The 19,090-nt window shown below is 37.3% G+C and overlaps 1 protein-coding gene across 3 annotated transcripts in view; it reads right to left on the bottom strand.

Annotated features, from left to right (window-relative positions):
- Positions 1–295: 295 nt before the first annotated feature.
- Positions 296–19,090, bottom strand: part of tub (TUB bipartite transcription factor) — a 45,338-nt gene continuing 26,543 nt past the window's right edge. For 2 of the 3 annotated variants that reach the window (XM_044350259.1, XM_044350274.1), the window contains exons 2-12: positions 15,219–15,270; positions 13,153–13,315; positions 10,851–10,988; positions 8,952–9,107; positions 7,602–7,723; positions 6,407–6,598; positions 5,997–6,109; positions 3,940–4,054; positions 3,075–3,173; positions 2,780–2,951; positions 296–1,650 (exon numbers count right to left, since the gene is read on the bottom strand). In XM_044350259.1, the coding sequence (XP_044206194.1) occupies positions 1,517–1,650; positions 2,780–2,951; positions 3,075–3,173; positions 3,940–4,054; positions 5,997–6,109; positions 6,407–6,598; positions 7,602–7,723; positions 8,952–9,107; positions 10,851–10,988; positions 13,153–13,315; positions 15,219–15,270 (1,456 nt within the window). In that variant the 3' untranslated portion in view covers positions 296–1,516. The remainder of the gene's footprint in view (positions 1,651–2,779; positions 2,952–3,074; positions 3,174–3,939; positions 4,055–5,996; positions 6,110–6,406; positions 6,599–7,601; positions 7,724–8,951; positions 9,108–10,850; positions 10,989–13,152; positions 13,316–15,218; positions 15,271–19,090) is intronic. The other variant, XM_044350266.1, reaches the window with a different exon arrangement.

The raw sequence follows: 19,090 nt of genomic DNA on the forward strand, positions 1-19,090 counted from the left end.
GTTCTTTGCCTTCATTCAGCATTTTCTTACTGGTCATAAAATACAAAATACTATCATATACTGTATTTGAGAAAGGATATTACCCCACAAGGAGAAAGAGGAATACTATTTTGAGTTAAAATGTGAACAGCAATAAAACTCTAACCACATGATATAGAAACTTACTGCCAGTCAAATGAGGAATGTACCAAACTCCACATCAGAGGAGCATAAAATTAATCATAGATGTAAAGAGATGCAATATGTAAGTGTTGAAACTGTGGCAGATTCACACTGTTGCTGTGTGTGTTTGTTGGCAGTAAATCAATGTGTTCGGTTTTTTTTCCAGGTAGGAGACATCAGAAGATATGAGGACAGCCTTAAGCCTGAGTGCTTTTGATATATATGCTGCCTGAAACAGAATACTGTAAATAATTATTCACCTCTTTACTGTAACATGTTGTAGGCCCTAAATGAAATTTAAATATATCTGGACAATCACTAAAATACTGTCCAGTGATGTGCACTTTGGATTATAATCCTTTGAGAGGTTTTTTTTAACTGTAGATGTTTAATCCTTCCAAATGACCTCTGCGTTAGTTAAGTAAGTTAGAAGTAGCTACAGAGAAATATCTCCAATGCATAAGGACAGCAAAAGACCAATTCAAGCTCAGCTCATTTTACATCCAAAGCGTAACACTGGAATTAGTCTTCAAAGGCACAATCAAGTATGTACAGCTATATCTCATCCACTACTGACTTAAAGTAAAGTGCACCATCATCCTATACATTCACATACATGACACTGTGACACAATATCATCTATGGTACACAGCACAGTGTAACATGCCTTTGCCCTGTTCATGTCCATGTAGCTAATTGTTTTGTGTGGATACAAGAGATACTCTGTCTTGTGATGCTCTTTTACTGTATGTGCTTGCTGCTCCATAGAGCCAAGATTGTTGAGACCGTTGCAAATTAAAACAGAAAACAAAATCAACATGTAATAAATACATAAATAACAAAATAAATATATTGTGACATGCATGTTATGTTTTTTGTTTAATTCAGTAACTTTATAAGCAGTATTCATGCTTGAGGAAGTGTGTGACATTGTGTTATTAGTGTGGCAGACTACATAAAATTCAGTCAATTTACAGATGTGTAATTGTTAGTTATAATTTACAGATAAAGAAATGTTAAATTTCTCTAACTCCTACATAAAGGAACAGTGTTTGTTTTTATAATGCCATTACAGTACAAAATGACTATAGTTATCAAAACAAATGAATTTGATTCTGAAAGTGGATTACGCTTTGTGCTTGTTTACTTCCGCTGACCAAGAACCATCCCAATGTCCCACCCCCCCCACACACAGATACACACAAAACTTGAGGCCCATAAAGCATTTTGGGATATGCAGGAATTCCAGGGTACTGGGTGATTTGGAGATCTCAAACCAGCAACCAGGGATACATTAACAGCCCTTGTTGAGAGGACAGATGGACCAGTTCTCCACTGAACGTCAGGCTGGGACCTATTCACAGGCTAACTTGCTGTCAAAGCTGGAAAGGGCTATGGCAAAGGCTTGGAGGGCACACATTGGGTAGTTATAGTCCATGGTGAAGACATCTTCTGCCACACGGCCAAACTGCATCACAATGTAGTCAGCTACAGAAGAGAGGAACCAGAATTTTAGATGAGCTGTATTGTGGAATTATATTGTGTATTTAGGAAGTCTTCAATATTAGATAAAAAATACTTTATTATGTTATAATTTAAATAAACACAGACAAAAATACACACACACACACACACACACACACACACACATACACACACACACTCACATATATATATATATATATATATATATATATATATATATATATGTATATGAAGAATCTGAGGAAGACTGTGTGCTGAAATGTTGATGTTTAGAACTTGAAACAACAAGACTGCATCAAGGTGTGCAATTTTCCCAGTCTTTCTAAAGTATATAATATAACCATGAAATCGTGAAACAAACCAATAAATTTTAAGTTTCAACTCAGTCTTATGAAAAGTTATGTTATATGATTGGCTGTTCCTTCACTCAGACCAAAGCAACAATCAATAAGATAATTGGCTCTGCCCTATTTGTCTTGATTGACAGGTAGACTTTGTGATGAAAAGGATATTGGATTATTTTTCAATTTTATTATTAAATATTGTATATTTGGTCTGTGCTAATATTATTACACATTTCATAATGTATTTTTTATCTATTTAATATTGAACACTTTTTGGCTCCCACTAAATTATATAATTAATAAAACACCCATTTCAGCAAATACCACTCTGATGAGAAACATACTGTATGTCTTTTAGAAGTTACTTTATGTAATTGTTTTGTAGCAAAGATGCATATTAGTTTCCCTACTATCACAAATATGGCAGCCAGAGACAATGTTTTCTGATTGGCTGGCAGACATCCATTAAAACTGTGTAACAGCTCAGAACATAGTTCCGGTCAAAAGTTTAACCACACTATATCATATCACTGCAGGTAACCATGGCAACTTACTCATGCTCCTTTTAAATCTCACTCATCAAACTGACCCGTGGTGTTTTTATCCACCTTGTTCATTATTTTTGTATCAGGACTCCTCGCTGTTTATTATAACTTCTCTTTTACAAAGGGGGGGTCTGTACTAAAACCTACCACTGACTGGGTCTTTTGTACAGCACAAGATTATCATACCATACCAATATATTCATTATATTTAAAATTATAATAGGTTAGATGTATGGAACTCACGGTCATTGTCATGAATGATTTGGAAATTCTTGACAGAGGCCTGCGTGACTCTGCCGTGGAAGTTGAGCACGTACGATTGTGTATCATCATTCCACACAGGCGTTTTGTTGTGAAGTTCAATCACGCTCTCTGTGTTCTTGTTCTGCCACCTGGCCAACAATGACTCATGGTCCTGTAAAGAATAAAAGTAGAATAGTTTCAAACATCAATTATGATCAGATGAATTATGTAAGTATTAGAGAAGGTTGAAATGGTCAGCACAGACGTGGCTGTTAGGCAATTAGGTAACACATACATTTCGTGGGCGAATTGACACTCTCTCATGGTCCATGTTCATCCCAGGAATGATGACACTCATTTTGCGAGGTCCTTTGAATCCTAAGACATTGGTTTCCTGGGTAGAGAAGATGTTTAACTTTCATCTGCTATCATTATATTTACCATAGCAGGAGGCAAGTTTACATCTATGACATATTTAAAGTATGACATATTTAAATATCACTTGAAGCAACTTGACAAAAACATTTTCTACAAATAATATAATAATAATAAAATAATAAAAAAATAATAAAATAATCTGCTTATTGTTGAAATAATACCTACAATCTAATTAAGCAAATGTTAAATTATTGTTGTTATTAAAACTGATTTCTGGCTGCAATGAAAGTAAAGGTAATTTTATAATGTGTCATTCCCCTTTATAAATATTCTAATGAATGTATGCAAGCATACATGATAACTAATATCAAGTTAAGTTAATGCCTTGACTCTCGACCGTTACATGAATGCCTTTATCTCATTATCTTAGATTGAATGTCTAAATAAAACTGTATATTTTAAAGGCCACCAGACACATTAACCTGGATGTTGTATTTTCAAAGCAAATAAAATGACATATAGTTCTTATTTTGGTTCCTTTGGAGCTGTGTTATTAAATCATATAATGTTAAGAGGGTTATTAGAAAAATGACATTACTCAAAACCGTGTAATTAAAATAGTGTTATAAGTGGATTATTCTTAGTAATTTAAGCATCTCAGTGTATGCAACCACACTAAATTATTCTGCATCCTATTGAGATCCTATACCTCAATATTTGTCTACATTCAACTCCAAGAAATTTCAGGGAAAAAATTACCGTTAAGGAAAATTTTCACTCACATAGCAAATGGCTGCTAGCTCTTGACGCAGGTTGCTAGCTTCGAGGCTGGTGGTGCTCTTCATAGGGTTCAGACCACTGTCGTATACAGTGAACTTGGTCCCCATGAGATTAGACCTGTGAAGATAAGAAGGTATAACAAAGTCTGATGGTTGCGTGTGTGTGTGTGTGTGTGTGTGTGTGTGTGTGTGTGTGTGTGTGTGTGTGTGTGTGTGTGTGTGTGTGTGTGTGTGTGTTACACTTTTTGCCTCTCTAACTGCTGAAACCATGTACAGCATGTTGCATCTTCTTATACAACTTTTCCTTTTAGTGCCTATTTATAATGTATAAAAAGGAACAGCTGCTGTTTTAAATCCCCCACTGATTGTTGAATAGTACTGTTGTTTTGATGGAAAAACTCTGATGGAGTTTGTTTTTGTGGGATTGTGGCTCTGCAGGGACGGATAGCTGGACTTCCCAGCAAGATGATGGTCAGCGGCCAGAAGCCAGAGGCCAGTGGTTTGCCTTTAAATGATTTATTAACTTAGACCAACCTCAAAGTTTTTTGATGAGAATTTACCATGTAAAAAAGACAAGTTCTTCTGATCCTCATCCACAACTTCAGACTTCTAATACTGTCTCTAGAGAGGAAAATGCTGCTATGTAGCTCTGCTATTTATGTACTACACAAAAGCTGCACTAATAACTACAATATCAAAATAAAATGATGCTTTCTAATTCTATATTCTATGGCAGTATCCAGATGTTATTTGTACAGAGACTAATATCAATGTTTTGTACCAGTGTAAATCATTTCTGTATATATGTAGTTTTATGAGATGCTTCCCCACGCAGTGCATAGTTGTGCATTGTTTGGTTTCTTGAGACATATTCATATTAAGGCAGTGAATATATGAGCTCCATCACTGTGAGAACCCATTTCAGATGAAAAAGCTGTTCAGAAGATATCTGGATATCCACACAACAATGCCACCAGCAGCCCACACTTTGACTATGTTTACATTCAAATGGCCCATGTGTTCAAGTAAGAAGTTACAGCTGTTATTTTCAGAAATGTATAGTAGCCAGGTACGGATTTGCAATGGTTTTTCAATCCCACAGCTATAAACAGCTGACTGCATAGCTCTTATACACTATACCTCATTTAGGCCAGCCCCCTCAAGGACTCTTGAGAAGCACTAGATGAAAGGTCACTGTTCATTTAAATTTAAATCTCCATCATTCAAGTGGGATTGTGATTGCAAAGGTTTGAACAGCGCATCGACCAATGGTCTGACCAGCTCTGAAGATTAAAGGCTGCACACAGCCATATTTGATTAAACTCCCCAGGAGTTTCCATGGAGCCACTAACGCAGCCTTGAAGCTGTCTCTAAGGATTATGTCCCTACTCACTTCCTACCAGTCTTACTGTGGTAATGTGGCCTTAAAGATGAAACAAATCTACAGCTAATGTATGTAGTATGTATGTAGTTATGAGGAAGGTATAAACATACAAGACATTTTTTTCTAAATTATATATTTTCATTAGTGTGGCTAAAAGAGTGAAGGACAGTATATTCTTCTACTGGTGCCTTACATTGAATATTAATGTAAAGGTGTTTTTAAACACTAATTGTTAACTATTCATATACTATATATACTATGCTATACATGAACAGTTAGTCCTTAATTTGTTCATTACTAATTATTCAGCTTCAGTGGGCAAAATTTTGTGAAACTTACTGGAGAGATTTATTTGTGCGGTTTTTTTCACCTGCCTCATGGAGGAATGGGACTGCACTTCAAATGTACTCTAGTTATTGACATATGGAAATGCAATTTTGTTCAATTAAATAACCATTAAATATGCATAAAAAATAGTTTCAACACAAGGCCTAAAACCAAATTTTAGATAGTATAGGGGTAAAAAAATTTTTTAAGACAAGTGAAATAGCATTGACAGTAGAAAAGTTAAGTAAGAAAACATGTACAACAACACTTAGCATGATTCTTTAGTGCACATGATTCCCAGTGAGGGTTGCCAAACTTTTTTCATGTCGCAAACGCATTGTGGACTTACCTCAATTTACCAATGAAGCTCTCTCCACCTCGAGACAGATCAGTGGGATCAATGGAGATGAGGTAATTGGATGTTTTACTCTTTTTCCTCTTTCTTCCTGCTAACAGAAACACCTGTGGCAAACCAAGTCAGAAACCAAATTAGTAAAATATCAGCATCGCCCATAAAGACATTATTTGGATACACACTGCTTGAAATGAAAATAATTATTAATTGGAACATATAGATGTTACTCACAGAGCATAACTGAAAAAAAACAGAAACCTTTGCACCTTTTCCATATCTATTTTAAATGTATTGGCAGCCATATCTGATCTGTTAATCTTGTAGAAACAGTGCCCATTATTGCCAATTGCCAATTAAAACTCCATCTTGTACAGGTGTAAATTCTGTTGTCCAACCCTTCTCACCTTCTTGCCATCCTCTCTCTCCAGGTGAAGGTAGTAGGTGGGATACATGCCTCTGTCCATGCCTTTCTTATCCCTGGTGATTCTGCACTTCACTCTGACCCCCTGAGGTGCAGGTCGCAGGGAAAACTCTTCAAGGTCATCCACATCAATGGCTGGTTCACTGACTGGTGGAGTCGGCGCTGAGGCAACCTCCTGTAGGAAAAGACAGCCCATCCGGGGCAAGACCTCTCTTGAGATGGTGGACTGGTAAGTGATGCATTAGAGTTTCCTTTCATTAGAAAAGAGTAATGAGTCTGAAGATCAGATCATCCACTGGGACTGAGAATGAGCACACTGTGTCTAAAATAAGGACCTGGTGTACGGTGTAGTGTATGAAAGATTGAGCAGACTGAAGGGAAAGATTAGAGTGGAATGAGGAGCAAAGAGACATGATGGTTATCATAAGTATCGGCTTGTATTTCATCCTGAACAAAGTGTCGAGGCTGCAAAAAGACTGTGTATTTTTTTTTTTAGAGAAAATTACATGGTTATCTGACCTACAGTATAAGTCATCCATTATCACACCTGAAATGGAGAAAAACAAAACCTCAAACATTAGACGTAATGACCTCAAGTGATCAGAAGTGTGCAAAATAACAGCTTTCTGCCTGCTAAAAAAACAACAAAAATGCACTTTCAAAATACTTACTACAAATATGTGTGGACATATGAATTGCATATCAGTGTTTACAGTGGCCAACCTGGACCTTTATATAAGGCTCCCTGTCTCAAGTGTTCAATATCCAACCAAATAACAAACATTTCCTCTCAAACTCCTGGAGACATATAAGGTGTCTCTCACTCAATATCTGAGATTATTGTTCTACCACCTGTTTACGGTATCATCCACACAATACCACAGTCAGCCAAATTACATTGTGATGACATCTGTGTGGCAAATAAACAACAGACCAGAAATAGCAAAAGCCCAAAATAATCTAAATATTGTTTGTAGAGGAAACAAAAAGCCAAAGGCCAACAATATTTTATGGTCTATTACTCTACGTTCAGCAATGAAACAGTTTTGAATTGAGTCCAGCTGTGCAGCTAAATTGAATCTACGTTTGTTGCTGCTTGTTATCCACTTTTAAAAGATGCTGTGTTCCTGGCAGAATAAAGTCACATTATGTAGAGTGTGCTGTGAAATTCCTGTTACCTTGCATGACTTCTTGCTAGTTGCAGAGCCTGGTCTCGTGTTGCTGTTGAGCTGCGAGGAACTAGAGCTAATTTCGTCTTCATCATCTTCTTCTTCATCAAAATTCATGCTGCTGGATATACCTTCACAGACAGAAATTAATAAATAAGGAGGTGTCACTGCAACAAGAGTTTTTCTTCCCTGCTGCTGTTAATTGGTGACATGAAATGCTTCAGAAGGTGAAGACTCCAACAGGAACACTTTCACACTTACAGTACATATCATTGCTCTTACAGGTCGCTTGTAACTTCTGTAAAAAAAAATATGTTTTCACAGTTTGAGGTTGAAATAGAAAAACTTGTGGCCCTTGTTTGTACAAGTTTGTTTGTACAAGTAGGTCACATGTTGCCTTTAAATATGAGTTTTACCCAGGGTGTCAGTATTCAGTAGAGAGTTTTTTATGTGAGTTTAGTAGTCCCAGCTGTTATCTGTAGTGTTACAGCAGGACCATCCTCTATCACTTGTTGTCATCTTGGTTGTTACATTTATTTCATGGAGTCTTATGTCATTCAGCATCTGACTTTTTACATCCATAATATTGTCATGGCAAGTGTATATGATAAAAGGCGTATCTGTGGATGTGTTAGCATAGTAAAATAATAAAGGTGGCATCGCAGAAGGTTGTGAGTCCTGTCATTTGCATAATTAGAAATGTATAGTGTTTAATATTTGGTGCCGAAGAATGCACCACACTTGAAGCTGGTCCAAATAGCATGTGTGTAAAAATGTGTTTTAACCTTAATGAAAATACTTCTTATCAAGTGCAAAGTTGCAGCAATTAGAGTCCCACATAATAGGGAATATATATCTTGCAAGGTATTTACAATTTTTCCAATTAAATTAACCTAAATGTCACTATCATCCTAATTATTGGTGTTGTTTTCTCCAAAATCTTTTTCCAGTTTTTCAACCAAAACTATGAAATTTGTTCAGCTAGTTGCCATTTTGAATCAAAACTAACTTGTGCATTTGTAATGAAAAAAAAAAGATTTCAAGTAATAATTTAAATATAATGTTGGACATTATAGTATTGATCATGCCTGGGTATTTTCAAAATGTTTGGTTGTTCCTTTATTTTTTCAAGGGACAAAAATGATGGTGATAGAAAAATATGACAATCTGAGCTGCATCTAATCTGTGTATTATTTTAATAGTTGTGCTTCTTAAAATGACATTTCTATTTGCAGTTGCAAGTCCTAACATGATTCAGTGTGTTTCACCCTCCTACCGACACACTACGGCTGTGGACCAGCATGCTGTGGGTGTAAACATGGACTCCTGGTGGTGCTGCTGCAGATGCACTGACAGTACCTTTCTTGAGCATGGTCACCCGCAGGTCCTGTTTACTCTGTGACTGAGTGCAGCTCATGACAGGCTCTCCCTCGCCCTCCTCTGTGGTGGGGTGACCCACTGTCAGGATCTGGATCTGACCATCCTCCTGCTGGGAAGCCAGGCCATCCATCCCTGCTGAGCCACCATTCCACAACAACAAACAAAGTAAATCACAGGTAGTTGTGGCCATCAAAACATAACCCAAAATCATAGCTTCCTTGACTAAATGTGATAACATTTCCACATTTCCGCTTGAATGAATGAATGAGTGGGTGTTTTGTGCTCTGTTGTCCTGCTGTAATCATAATCGTTTCTCTTACTTTCTTTCTTATTAAATTAGCTTCTACTGTATCAGAGGGAAGAGCATTATGTCTCTGCTGCTACAAGCGTTCAAGCACAGATCTTGATGGTTTTAAAGCAGCTGACAACCTCTTTTTTAAATGTCCTTTTTTGTATAGTAGGAAACAATAGAAAAACATAATGGCAAGCGTGAAATACATGGACACTCTAATTAGAGCACTGTTTTAAAAGGAGTGTTAAAACATAGAAGAAGAGTTAAACAGTATTGTAAATCCCTTTTTGTAGGAATACCAGCAATGGTTCAGTGTTGCTGTGTTACATTGAAAAGAATTTTCTTGAGTATAACCCATCCTTGTTTTTCCTTTCCTTCAAAGTGTGTATGTACACAGCTAGTGTCTTATGAAACAGCATATGGGATTCCCATGTGTATGTGTTCATATCTTCATTGTTGAAATCCAGTTTTATTCACTAATAATTTATGTCATATTTCAGATACCGTAGATAGGTAGTTATTTTACTTATGAAGCGGCTTGAATTACTCTTTCTGATTAATCTAGCCACCCTGTCTTCCTCAATTCTTAATGCTGGTGCCTTTTTAGTGTGTGTAGTAATAGTATCTGATTGAAATAGCCTCAATGTATCTGTGTGCTTATAGAGCTTGAGACAGAGACAGAGTGAAACAGGTTCATCAGTGTTGAGTTTGTTGCTACTGGCCTGATTACTCTCTTACCCCAGTGGAATCCCATTAGCTTCTTTGTTTTTCTGGGACAAAGTCATTCCAAAGATGAGCATTAAATGCTCTACATCAAATGACAAACATCTTTACTGTCAGAAATATAATACCAAAAATAGTCTGTGACTGATTGCTTTTGTGTGTATGTCCCTTTTTTTTTTAATCTGTAAAAATTTTAAGTTAAAATGTTATAATAAATATTCTTAATTCTGCTCCATAGTATTTCAGCAACACACTGTAAATGTTGAAAAGCAAAGTAGTGAGGGTAACAGTCAGTTTTTCCTCTTCCATCTAAAGACTAATTTATGTCTCCAGTTGTGGTGTGGCAGCAGGCTGACAGCACTCAGACCATCATATATTATTACAGACGGGTTGAGTTCTGACAAGCATGGCACCACAGTGGTGCCTAAGAGGGCAGCTTCATTTGCTCTGTTTGTTGAAGGATTTGGCTTGAAAATTCAACAGGCAAGCCATTATCTGAGCACTGCAAAGGGGGCTCAAACAGATAGTTGCAGCTGCTGCATAATAAGGATTATGGCTTCCTCTCTTTTATACTGTGGACTGCGTCTAACGACTTCAATCTGCTTATTTTGCATTAAAGCATGAATACTAAAGATCAAGAAAAATATGGTAAGAAGAGATACATAAAAAATGCTTCCGTTGCGTTTATAACGACTCAAATATCTCCTCTGTTATCTGTCTTTTACTTTTTCTGACTACCTGCTTTCTAATTAGGTCAGTCTGTCAGTCAAAGCTCTCTTCCAGATCGTCTGTCCATTCATTTCAGGTCTGTCTGTCTCTCGCTCTGTCTGACCGGCTGTTTGTCTTAATTCTGGCAGGCTGACCTTTGTGCTTCCCCTTCCTCTCTTTCTTGTCACTGCCTGTCTGTGGAGTGGAGCTGGCTGATGCTTTGCCCTTTTTGGCTGAGCGAGGTGGCTGTGGGTCCGCTATCACCTTCACCTCCTCTTGTTCAGCTTCTTGCACTAAACACATGGATGGAGACACATACAGGGTTATCAGGGAGGTCAGACAGAAGATGAAAGAGACGGACAAGAAGGTTAGGCAAGTTGTTGAGTTAAACTGAAAAAAGATTAAGATTTCAGGTCTTCTGACAAGTTATTACATTTTATTGAGTCTCTGCTATGAAATAATAATATATAAAAGAACAAATGTTTACAAATGTGAACTGCTGGACGCCTGAAATGGGAACTGCATAATCATTTTTCTCTAGAAAAAACTAATCTAATTGTACAATATTTATAACAGGTGTACAATACAATATAGATGTAGTGTTATATATGAGAATAATGTTGAGCTGCTGTTCAATGACATGTAGCATCCACTTCCACTTCCCACAGTGTAGCGCCAAAGAGTGAATGCAAGTCAGAAGATGTATTTTACTCATTGGTTGCAGATAATATGGTTATAACAAGGTTATTAATCCCCCTTTTTCTGTCAGAATATATTAACCTTGCACAGTGTAATATTTTGTCAATATACTTTCTCTTCTCTCTGCAGGAAGTATGACAGTTCATGGCCTTGAGCCCAGAAAAGGCCCTCAGTACTGCGGATTAGATGACTGCTCTGGTCTCTGTGTGTAGATAAGCAGGCTTCATCAATCCCAGTCCAACACAGAAACTCAAATCTGAGGACTAGAGGATTTGCAGCACAGTGTAAAAGCCTGCTGTAGATGATACAGTTTTTTGTACTGGTTCAACATCGGCTGCTAAAATGGTACTGTAATTAGAAACAGTCTCATAGATGTTATTTATTAATTAAAGTCGCCTTCGACTCAAAAATGTGTTTTTCTTCTTGATCTTGTAGCTTGATGTTTGAGCGTCACTGTGTGGAATAATGTATGTGCAAAGTTTGACACTAGAAGGCTGTTTTCACATTCATCCTCCGAAGACGGAAAGTTTCTCTGTGCTCATTGAAAATCAGATTTTAAGGGCGGGCCTACGAGCATGATTTGTGACATTACAATGAGTTTTGAAGTCAATCTTGGTCCAATATTCAACTTACACAAGTGTAATGTGGAAAATTTAAGCTTCCAGTGCACATACACTTAGAACAGACTTTACAGTGAACACAGAGACATGTTGTGTCCAGCAGTTAAACTTATGAAATGAAATATAATTGAAAATTCATAGACTCCGGAATCTTTAATGAGGGCGAGGGAGTAGATGTCATTTTAAATATTTTATCGTGGTAATTCTCTCTTGTAGAAAAGCCATATCAGAATCCTCCCTCCATTTCTACTTAGCTTAAAGATGTGATGTTCTTTCTTTAGCCTGAGAAAGTTGAGTATTCTTTGAAGGCTTCAAATGATAAATATGTTACAAAGTGGCACCGTTTATATCGTTCTTCAATGCCCTGCAGAGGCTCCCTTTGGATGAGGGGCTGTAACTTGAAGTGTTCACATTATTACCACAGACTCATTGTCAACACACAGTCCAAGCAATTTGCAAATTTTATTTAATTTATTCATTCACTTATTTATCTTATTTTTCTGCTTTGTATTTCTACCCCATACCATCCTATTTAATCTGTGCCTCAGTACTTTAATGTTGTGTAACCCTCATAATTAGTTGTGGGTCTGTGTATCATTGGCTATGCTCAGAGTTCACTTTCCCACTACCTCGACCAGAACATGGTGCTTCTCCGGTCAAGGCAGATGGCCGCTCACCTAGAGCCCGGTTCTGCTCAAGGTTTTTTCCTGTTAAAGGGCGGTTTTTCCTTGTGCTTGCTCATGGGGGAATGTTGGGTCTTTGTAAATACGGTCCAGACCTGCTCTATGTGAAAAGTGCCCTAATATAACTTGCATTGTGATTTGGCACTATATAAATAAAAAGTCATATCAGACACACATTATTGTTCCATGCAGTCTTAACACCTGTCTGGAGAGGATCTACAATTATTTTTATATTTGTTTTTAGCAACTGTGTTACATTTCTAATCAGGAAAGGAAAAAAACAGCATAAGAATAAAATCTCTTTGGGCCTATTAACAAATGCTTCCTATAAATAAGACACATTGATCAAATAAGGAGTCTGAAGCTTTAATCTGTTCAATCCATAATGTTTCTTAATTCCCCAGTTTGGGTTTTCTGCGTCAACAGAGCTTGGCAGCAGTGTCAGTCCTGCTTACCATGGTAGATGGTGCTGCTGTTGCTGCTGAGGTAGGATTCCACCAGCGGAGCCTGTTCCTCGCTCTGTTTGGTCCGGCGAGTGCGAGATCTCCCATCCACATTAGACTGGACCATTAGAGGCTCCTGCCTCTTCTTCTTCTGCTTCTGCTCAAGGAGTGCTCGCTGTTGAGGACATTTAATGTACATGCACACAAACGTTCCAAGACATAAAGAAAGATAATGACATGCTCCCAACGTGCATCATTTTAGGGAATAAATTAAATTATAACAAAAATACAGAGGCACAGAGGTCACTGAAGTAAGCATTGGTAATCTCATTAAATAACCCTTTTTCTTTCAAGCTGTCTTCATACTATAAACAGATGGTTGGGTTTAAAAACAAATTGGCAATAACAAAGTATCAAATAAATCTATTAAGCCGCAAGAGAACAATCTGAAGATATGCTGCCCAGACCACTCTGACATCAGGCCGGATATAACCATTCATCTGAACTAACTGTCACCTATATGCAATTCTTCAAACCAGAGCTCATCAAATATTCAGGGTTTCTATTAAAGGGAATTCGGGATACAGAGCATGAGTGCTCTACAGTATCTCCTGTTCTGCTCACATCTTTGCCAGGACAGTGATGGCCAACAGTGGCTACATTTACATGCAGTACACGGATTTTATGTTTAAGTTCTTGACCTGTGGTTAAGGCTCAAAACATAAACTTTGGTATGGAGGGTGTACAGCTACAAGCAAGCCAAGTTACTTAACCAATGAGAAAAATAGCAAATACATTATCTTGTTTTCACATTACATTGTACCTTAAATGTATAGTTTCCCAAAAGGACTTTAAAAAAACTATTGAGAGAGGAGTAAATTGAGAAGTATCAATGCTAAATGAACCATTAATCCAGACATTAACTGGCTTTCTTGTAATCAATAAGGCTAGGCTAGTGGTTCTGAGTACTGTATGTTACTCCACTCACATTACTCAATTCAGGCAAATGACAAGACATGGAAAACAGCACTTTACACAAGCATATTTTCTCATATGACCAAAATTCACACAGTGAGATGTCTGTCAGTGAAAGAATGAAACTGATGAATCTGATCACTTGAAATCGCTCATAAAAATGCTGCAAATATCATTTGTATTATACTCGTTTTTTAGCATAACAACTCAAACTGATAAACAACTGTGAAATCTAGCTGCTAAAACATTCTGCTGAGTCGTTCTTTGTACAACATACAGTATGCGCTACATCTGCACTAAACATCTTTGATACTGAACAAAATCATTGGGAATGTTCCAAAAATGTAAAAAAAAAAGGTAGCACATATCAAATTTCCTAGTCAAGAAGGACAAAAATACAATTTCACTTATTAGTATAAATCATTGTCATTTACAGATATGTCCAAATAATCTCTTCAACATAACTGATATCATGGAACAAGGCAGAAATAAACTGTAATCCACTTCTTATGGAGAGCAGTATATTTTCTTTTTTAACCTATGCTGTGATGGCCACGGCCAAACCAGCTGATTAAAATATTTGGTTATCTTTCCACACTATTTCATTTTCATTTCAAATTACCTTCGCCCTTAGGTTTATATTCAGTTTTCAATTTTCAGTTCAGTTACACAGTTCAGTTTGCTGTAGTTTGAGTTCAGTTCTGTTGACCTCTTTTAGGGTTTAATTTAGTTATTAATCAAAAATACTTTGCTCCTTTTGCATTTTTTGGGTAAAGACAACCACACTTTTTGACACTACAAAGACCTGTGCCTTACTGTTCAGTCCCTAACATATACAATGAGCATGAAACATACAAAACGTACTGATGTTAATATGGTTTGGCTTTGGGTTTTGTGCATGTAATTTACTGTACATCAGTCTTGTAGAGCCTTATACACCCTCTCATTAGAACATCACAGAGAGAGATAATAAGTCCTAGTTGGCCATTTGCGGCCTCATGATGGAGCAGCGAAAGTTTGTGTCATGATAAAATTGCCCTGTTATGATTAATATGTGTGTTGCTCTGTTATCAGAACTGCAGGAAGAACTGAAAAAGACTTACCTGTCTGTCTAGTTTCTGCTGTCGGAGATTGGTGCCCTCATCATCTAAAGTGCTGCAAAGAAAAGAGTAAGGAAGCGGGGAGAAGGATATTAAAATACTAAGAAGTGCTGTTCAGCTGTTTATGATGTTTACACTTCAAATACAGTAAAATTTTCTAGACTGCTTTAGTTTATTTATTTGCTACTTTGAAAATGCAACTAAACACCTACAATATCTTTAGCTTTATTACCATTAATGTACATGGTAATGAAGCCTGTTGTGGGTAACAAAGAGACAGCAACATTCTTTACACTGATGCCTAAATTACTCTGTTATTGCAATACAGTCTATGTTACTATTGTGCACTCAAATGGATGAGCTCATTATTAAAACTAAAACTAAATCTGATAATCAATACAAAATAACCTTGAATTTTCCACATCAAATTTGCAAAATTCTTGTATTAGCTATTTTGGGTGTAAACGTTGGGATGACTCTCCTCTCCTTTGACATCCCAAGGGAAGGTATGTTTTTTTAATGTATGCACTCACAAACTGTGCACACCGTATAGGACCATAAGCTAGTAAATACAGCAGTGACATGACAACTTTTTCAGCCATTTCTTCATCTGTCCATTCTTGTATGGACTATTGCACTTCACTATTGCACTTAATGTGCAAATTTGGTTTACATATGGTTACAATATGGTTTAGAAAATGAATTTATTAAAAAAAAATCATAACAGACAAAAATATATGCAACATTATGGACAAGACACACTGTACAACATATACAGTATATTACAGCGAGGTTTCAGGGGGCCTGTATCAATCTTTGGACTTAACCCAGGTTTTCCAGTATCACAAAGCTGGCTCACTTTTAACCAGGACAGATCACCATGGTAACCTATGCTGCAAGGCTAACCTGCTCCTCCTGCAGGTTCAGTTCAAAGGATCAGATCAAAACCTGTCAACAGCCAGACTACTGGCCAATCACATCAAACTTAGTAATCATTCCTTGGTGACCAGCTTCATGTTACCTGTTGTCAAAAGCTGAGATTTTGCAAAGGTATTACAACTATGAACGTGACTTGAGCACATGTGCAGATCTGCTCAACTGTGCCAACAGAGATTCACTTCCACAGTAGCAAGAAACATTGTCACAGCTTTACTTTGACTGCAGAGCTCACACTTGAGAACACCTAAGTAACCGTATCGAGGTTTCAGTGAGCATATGGACCGCAGCACATGTCACAAGAAAAGCAGACAGAGTGTGTCATATGCTGTGCAGATTGTAAAGCCCTTTGAGGCACATTTGTGATTTTGGCGTATATAAATAAAACTGACTTGACTTGACATGCCCTCACACCGAGTATTGCTTACTGTAGGCCTGAAATGTAGCTGGTAAAGTTTATAGTTCTTTCACAAAGGACAGCAGCTTTGATCAGCTTGAATTATGTCGTTTAAAAAGGATTCCAAAGGTGGTCACAGTTTTTATGATGGAAAAAAGTACCAAAACATCTACAGAAACCTCTCAAACCCTTCCTGCAGCATGATCCACCTTTCTACTGTCCAAGTGTTTGCTCATTATGTTCCAGTACGCTCTGTGGTACACAGTCTCCCTCTTCAAAGCTTCACCAGAAGCTGTGTCACTATTGATGACATCTTTGGAAACCACTGTAACCATCTTAGTTCAAGCTTACCACAGCTGCTGTTCTTAATGTTCTTAATGGAGGAAGAAACTACACACATCACCTTTCAAGCCTTTGGGAGGGAATATTTGACAGATTTTAGGTAGAGTATCACAACAAGCTAAATAAAGGGACATTACTGTTGACTACAGCATTTACTCTCTCAGTCAGTATGCCTCTCTCACCATGTTATCTTGTTGGTGGGGCGAAGTAATGTTTCTGCGGTGATCAATGTGTGCACTGAAAATTCTTATTTCTCTCATAAAAAAATCTTATGTCCTCAGCAGAAAATTTCACATAATATCTGATGCAAAACAAAGGATATGCAAGGACAGAGAAATTCACAGAGGATTCATTGCAAGAATAACATCTTGTCCGAGCAGCACAGGACACAATTGACTGCACAATATCAAACACATATCTGATCTCCGCCTGTAAAAAGGATTTTCTGAGTTTGCCTTGCTGAGTATCTCTACAAACACCAGTATTGACTTGAACCTTATTTGATTTGTTGGTGCCCTGCGCCCTGACATAATGACATTGGTCTAAGCAAATGCAGCACAGCCAGTCACGGTCAGTGCAGCACAAGTAATGTTGGCAAAACGAGTGTCTGAATGATTTCCAGCTGGCTACTGTTTCTCTCACCACCACCGCAAAATAAGCAGCTGTTGAAAAAAATCATGAATATAAACGGGGACACATTATAGAATCAAAACCAGAGCTACAGCATAATGACCACTGACATGTAATCACAGCGCTCTGTATGCAGTGTGAAGAACATTAGCCACATGGTGCGCCATATGAGAAGAGGGCTGCAACTATTTTCCTTTTTAATTAATCTAATGACTTTGTTTCACTAATTAACCAATTAACTCTAAAGCCCAAAATAATGCTTTGCTTTGTCCAACCAACAGTCAAACAACTCATTTTCATTTTTCATTTACAAACATTTTAATCAGATTTCTTCACATTTGAGAAACTGTAACCAGCAAATGTTTGGTATTTTCAAATGACTTCACTCATTAATAATCTTTCAGTGGAATAATCGATTAATTGACTAAGTGTATTTGTAATGTCTGTCCATCTCGCTAATAAGCATCACTTGACATTTAGGGAGTAGAACTGATCACTGCATGCAAGAGACAATATGAAAGCACTTGAAACTGAAATGAGATGTTACTTCAGTTTAAATATTAATTTCAAGAACGAGAAATTGCATATAATAATTTAAATTTAAATTATATTTATTGGAAAATTTGTACATAGCTTTTAACCACTGCCTTCCTCTTCCTGTTTTCCATGTTTGAAGGGCTTTTAATGTAAAATGACCTGTCTCCTTGCATTATAAAACCTACTGTACAGTATGATTTCATGTAGTGTACTGGTGTGTATGTGCTTGTTCATTCTATGCTTGACTGCGCATGCACAACATAGAAGAATACGTTGAACTGACAACTACAGTCAGCAGCAAAATGACAAAAAACAAATCTAATTATGAATTTGTTTTTTGACAAAGAATCTACCAGAAACAAAATTGCAACTTGATAGATGTCAGTCTTTCTCACTAACATTGTTAAACATCATCTCCACGCCAGCATCAGCACTTCATTTCCATATTGGTTCTTTTCTAATATTTGTGTTATTATTCAGCATTTTCAGTCTTTTTTCTCTGTGACAGACTAAAGCCATGGTTTTAAACTAGAACCCAGAATTAGATAGTTCTCAACACTACCAAACTGTGCATCACAGGGATTGTTGACATGTGTGATGGTGATTGATTGAAGAAAATCATTGAGGGACATCATTAGCCCCCGCTGGCCTGTCAGATCAAATCCTACCAGAAGTGTCCTTTGTCTGCCTTTGGCTCTGCTTTCCAATAGTCTGAATAAACTGCATTTACTAAAGGTGAATAGACTAATGGCTCTCATTAACAAAACAACAGGATATTTATTTGCAGTGATTGGATGGTCGCTCTCTGTTTCCACTTTGCATCCAGTCCTCCCTTTTCACCGCCAGGGCTTTTAATCACTGGCGACAGACTCACTGATTGTTCCTTCAGCTCGTGTGGCTGGACTTCTCTCAGAGATCCAGAGAAATCTCAATGGTTCCCAATTACAGAGCAATGAGAGGTTTCCTCAAAAAGCGATGGAGAGAGCGAGCCACAGCAGAAGACAAAAGGGTGAAAGATAGAGGGAGAGAGGTA

The sequence above is a fragment of the Thunnus albacares genome, chromosome 1, assembly GCF_914725855.1.
Source record: "Thunnus albacares chromosome 1, fThuAlb1.1, whole genome shotgun sequence".
NCBI lineage: Eukaryota > Metazoa > Chordata > Actinopteri > Scombriformes > Scombridae > Thunnus > Thunnus albacares.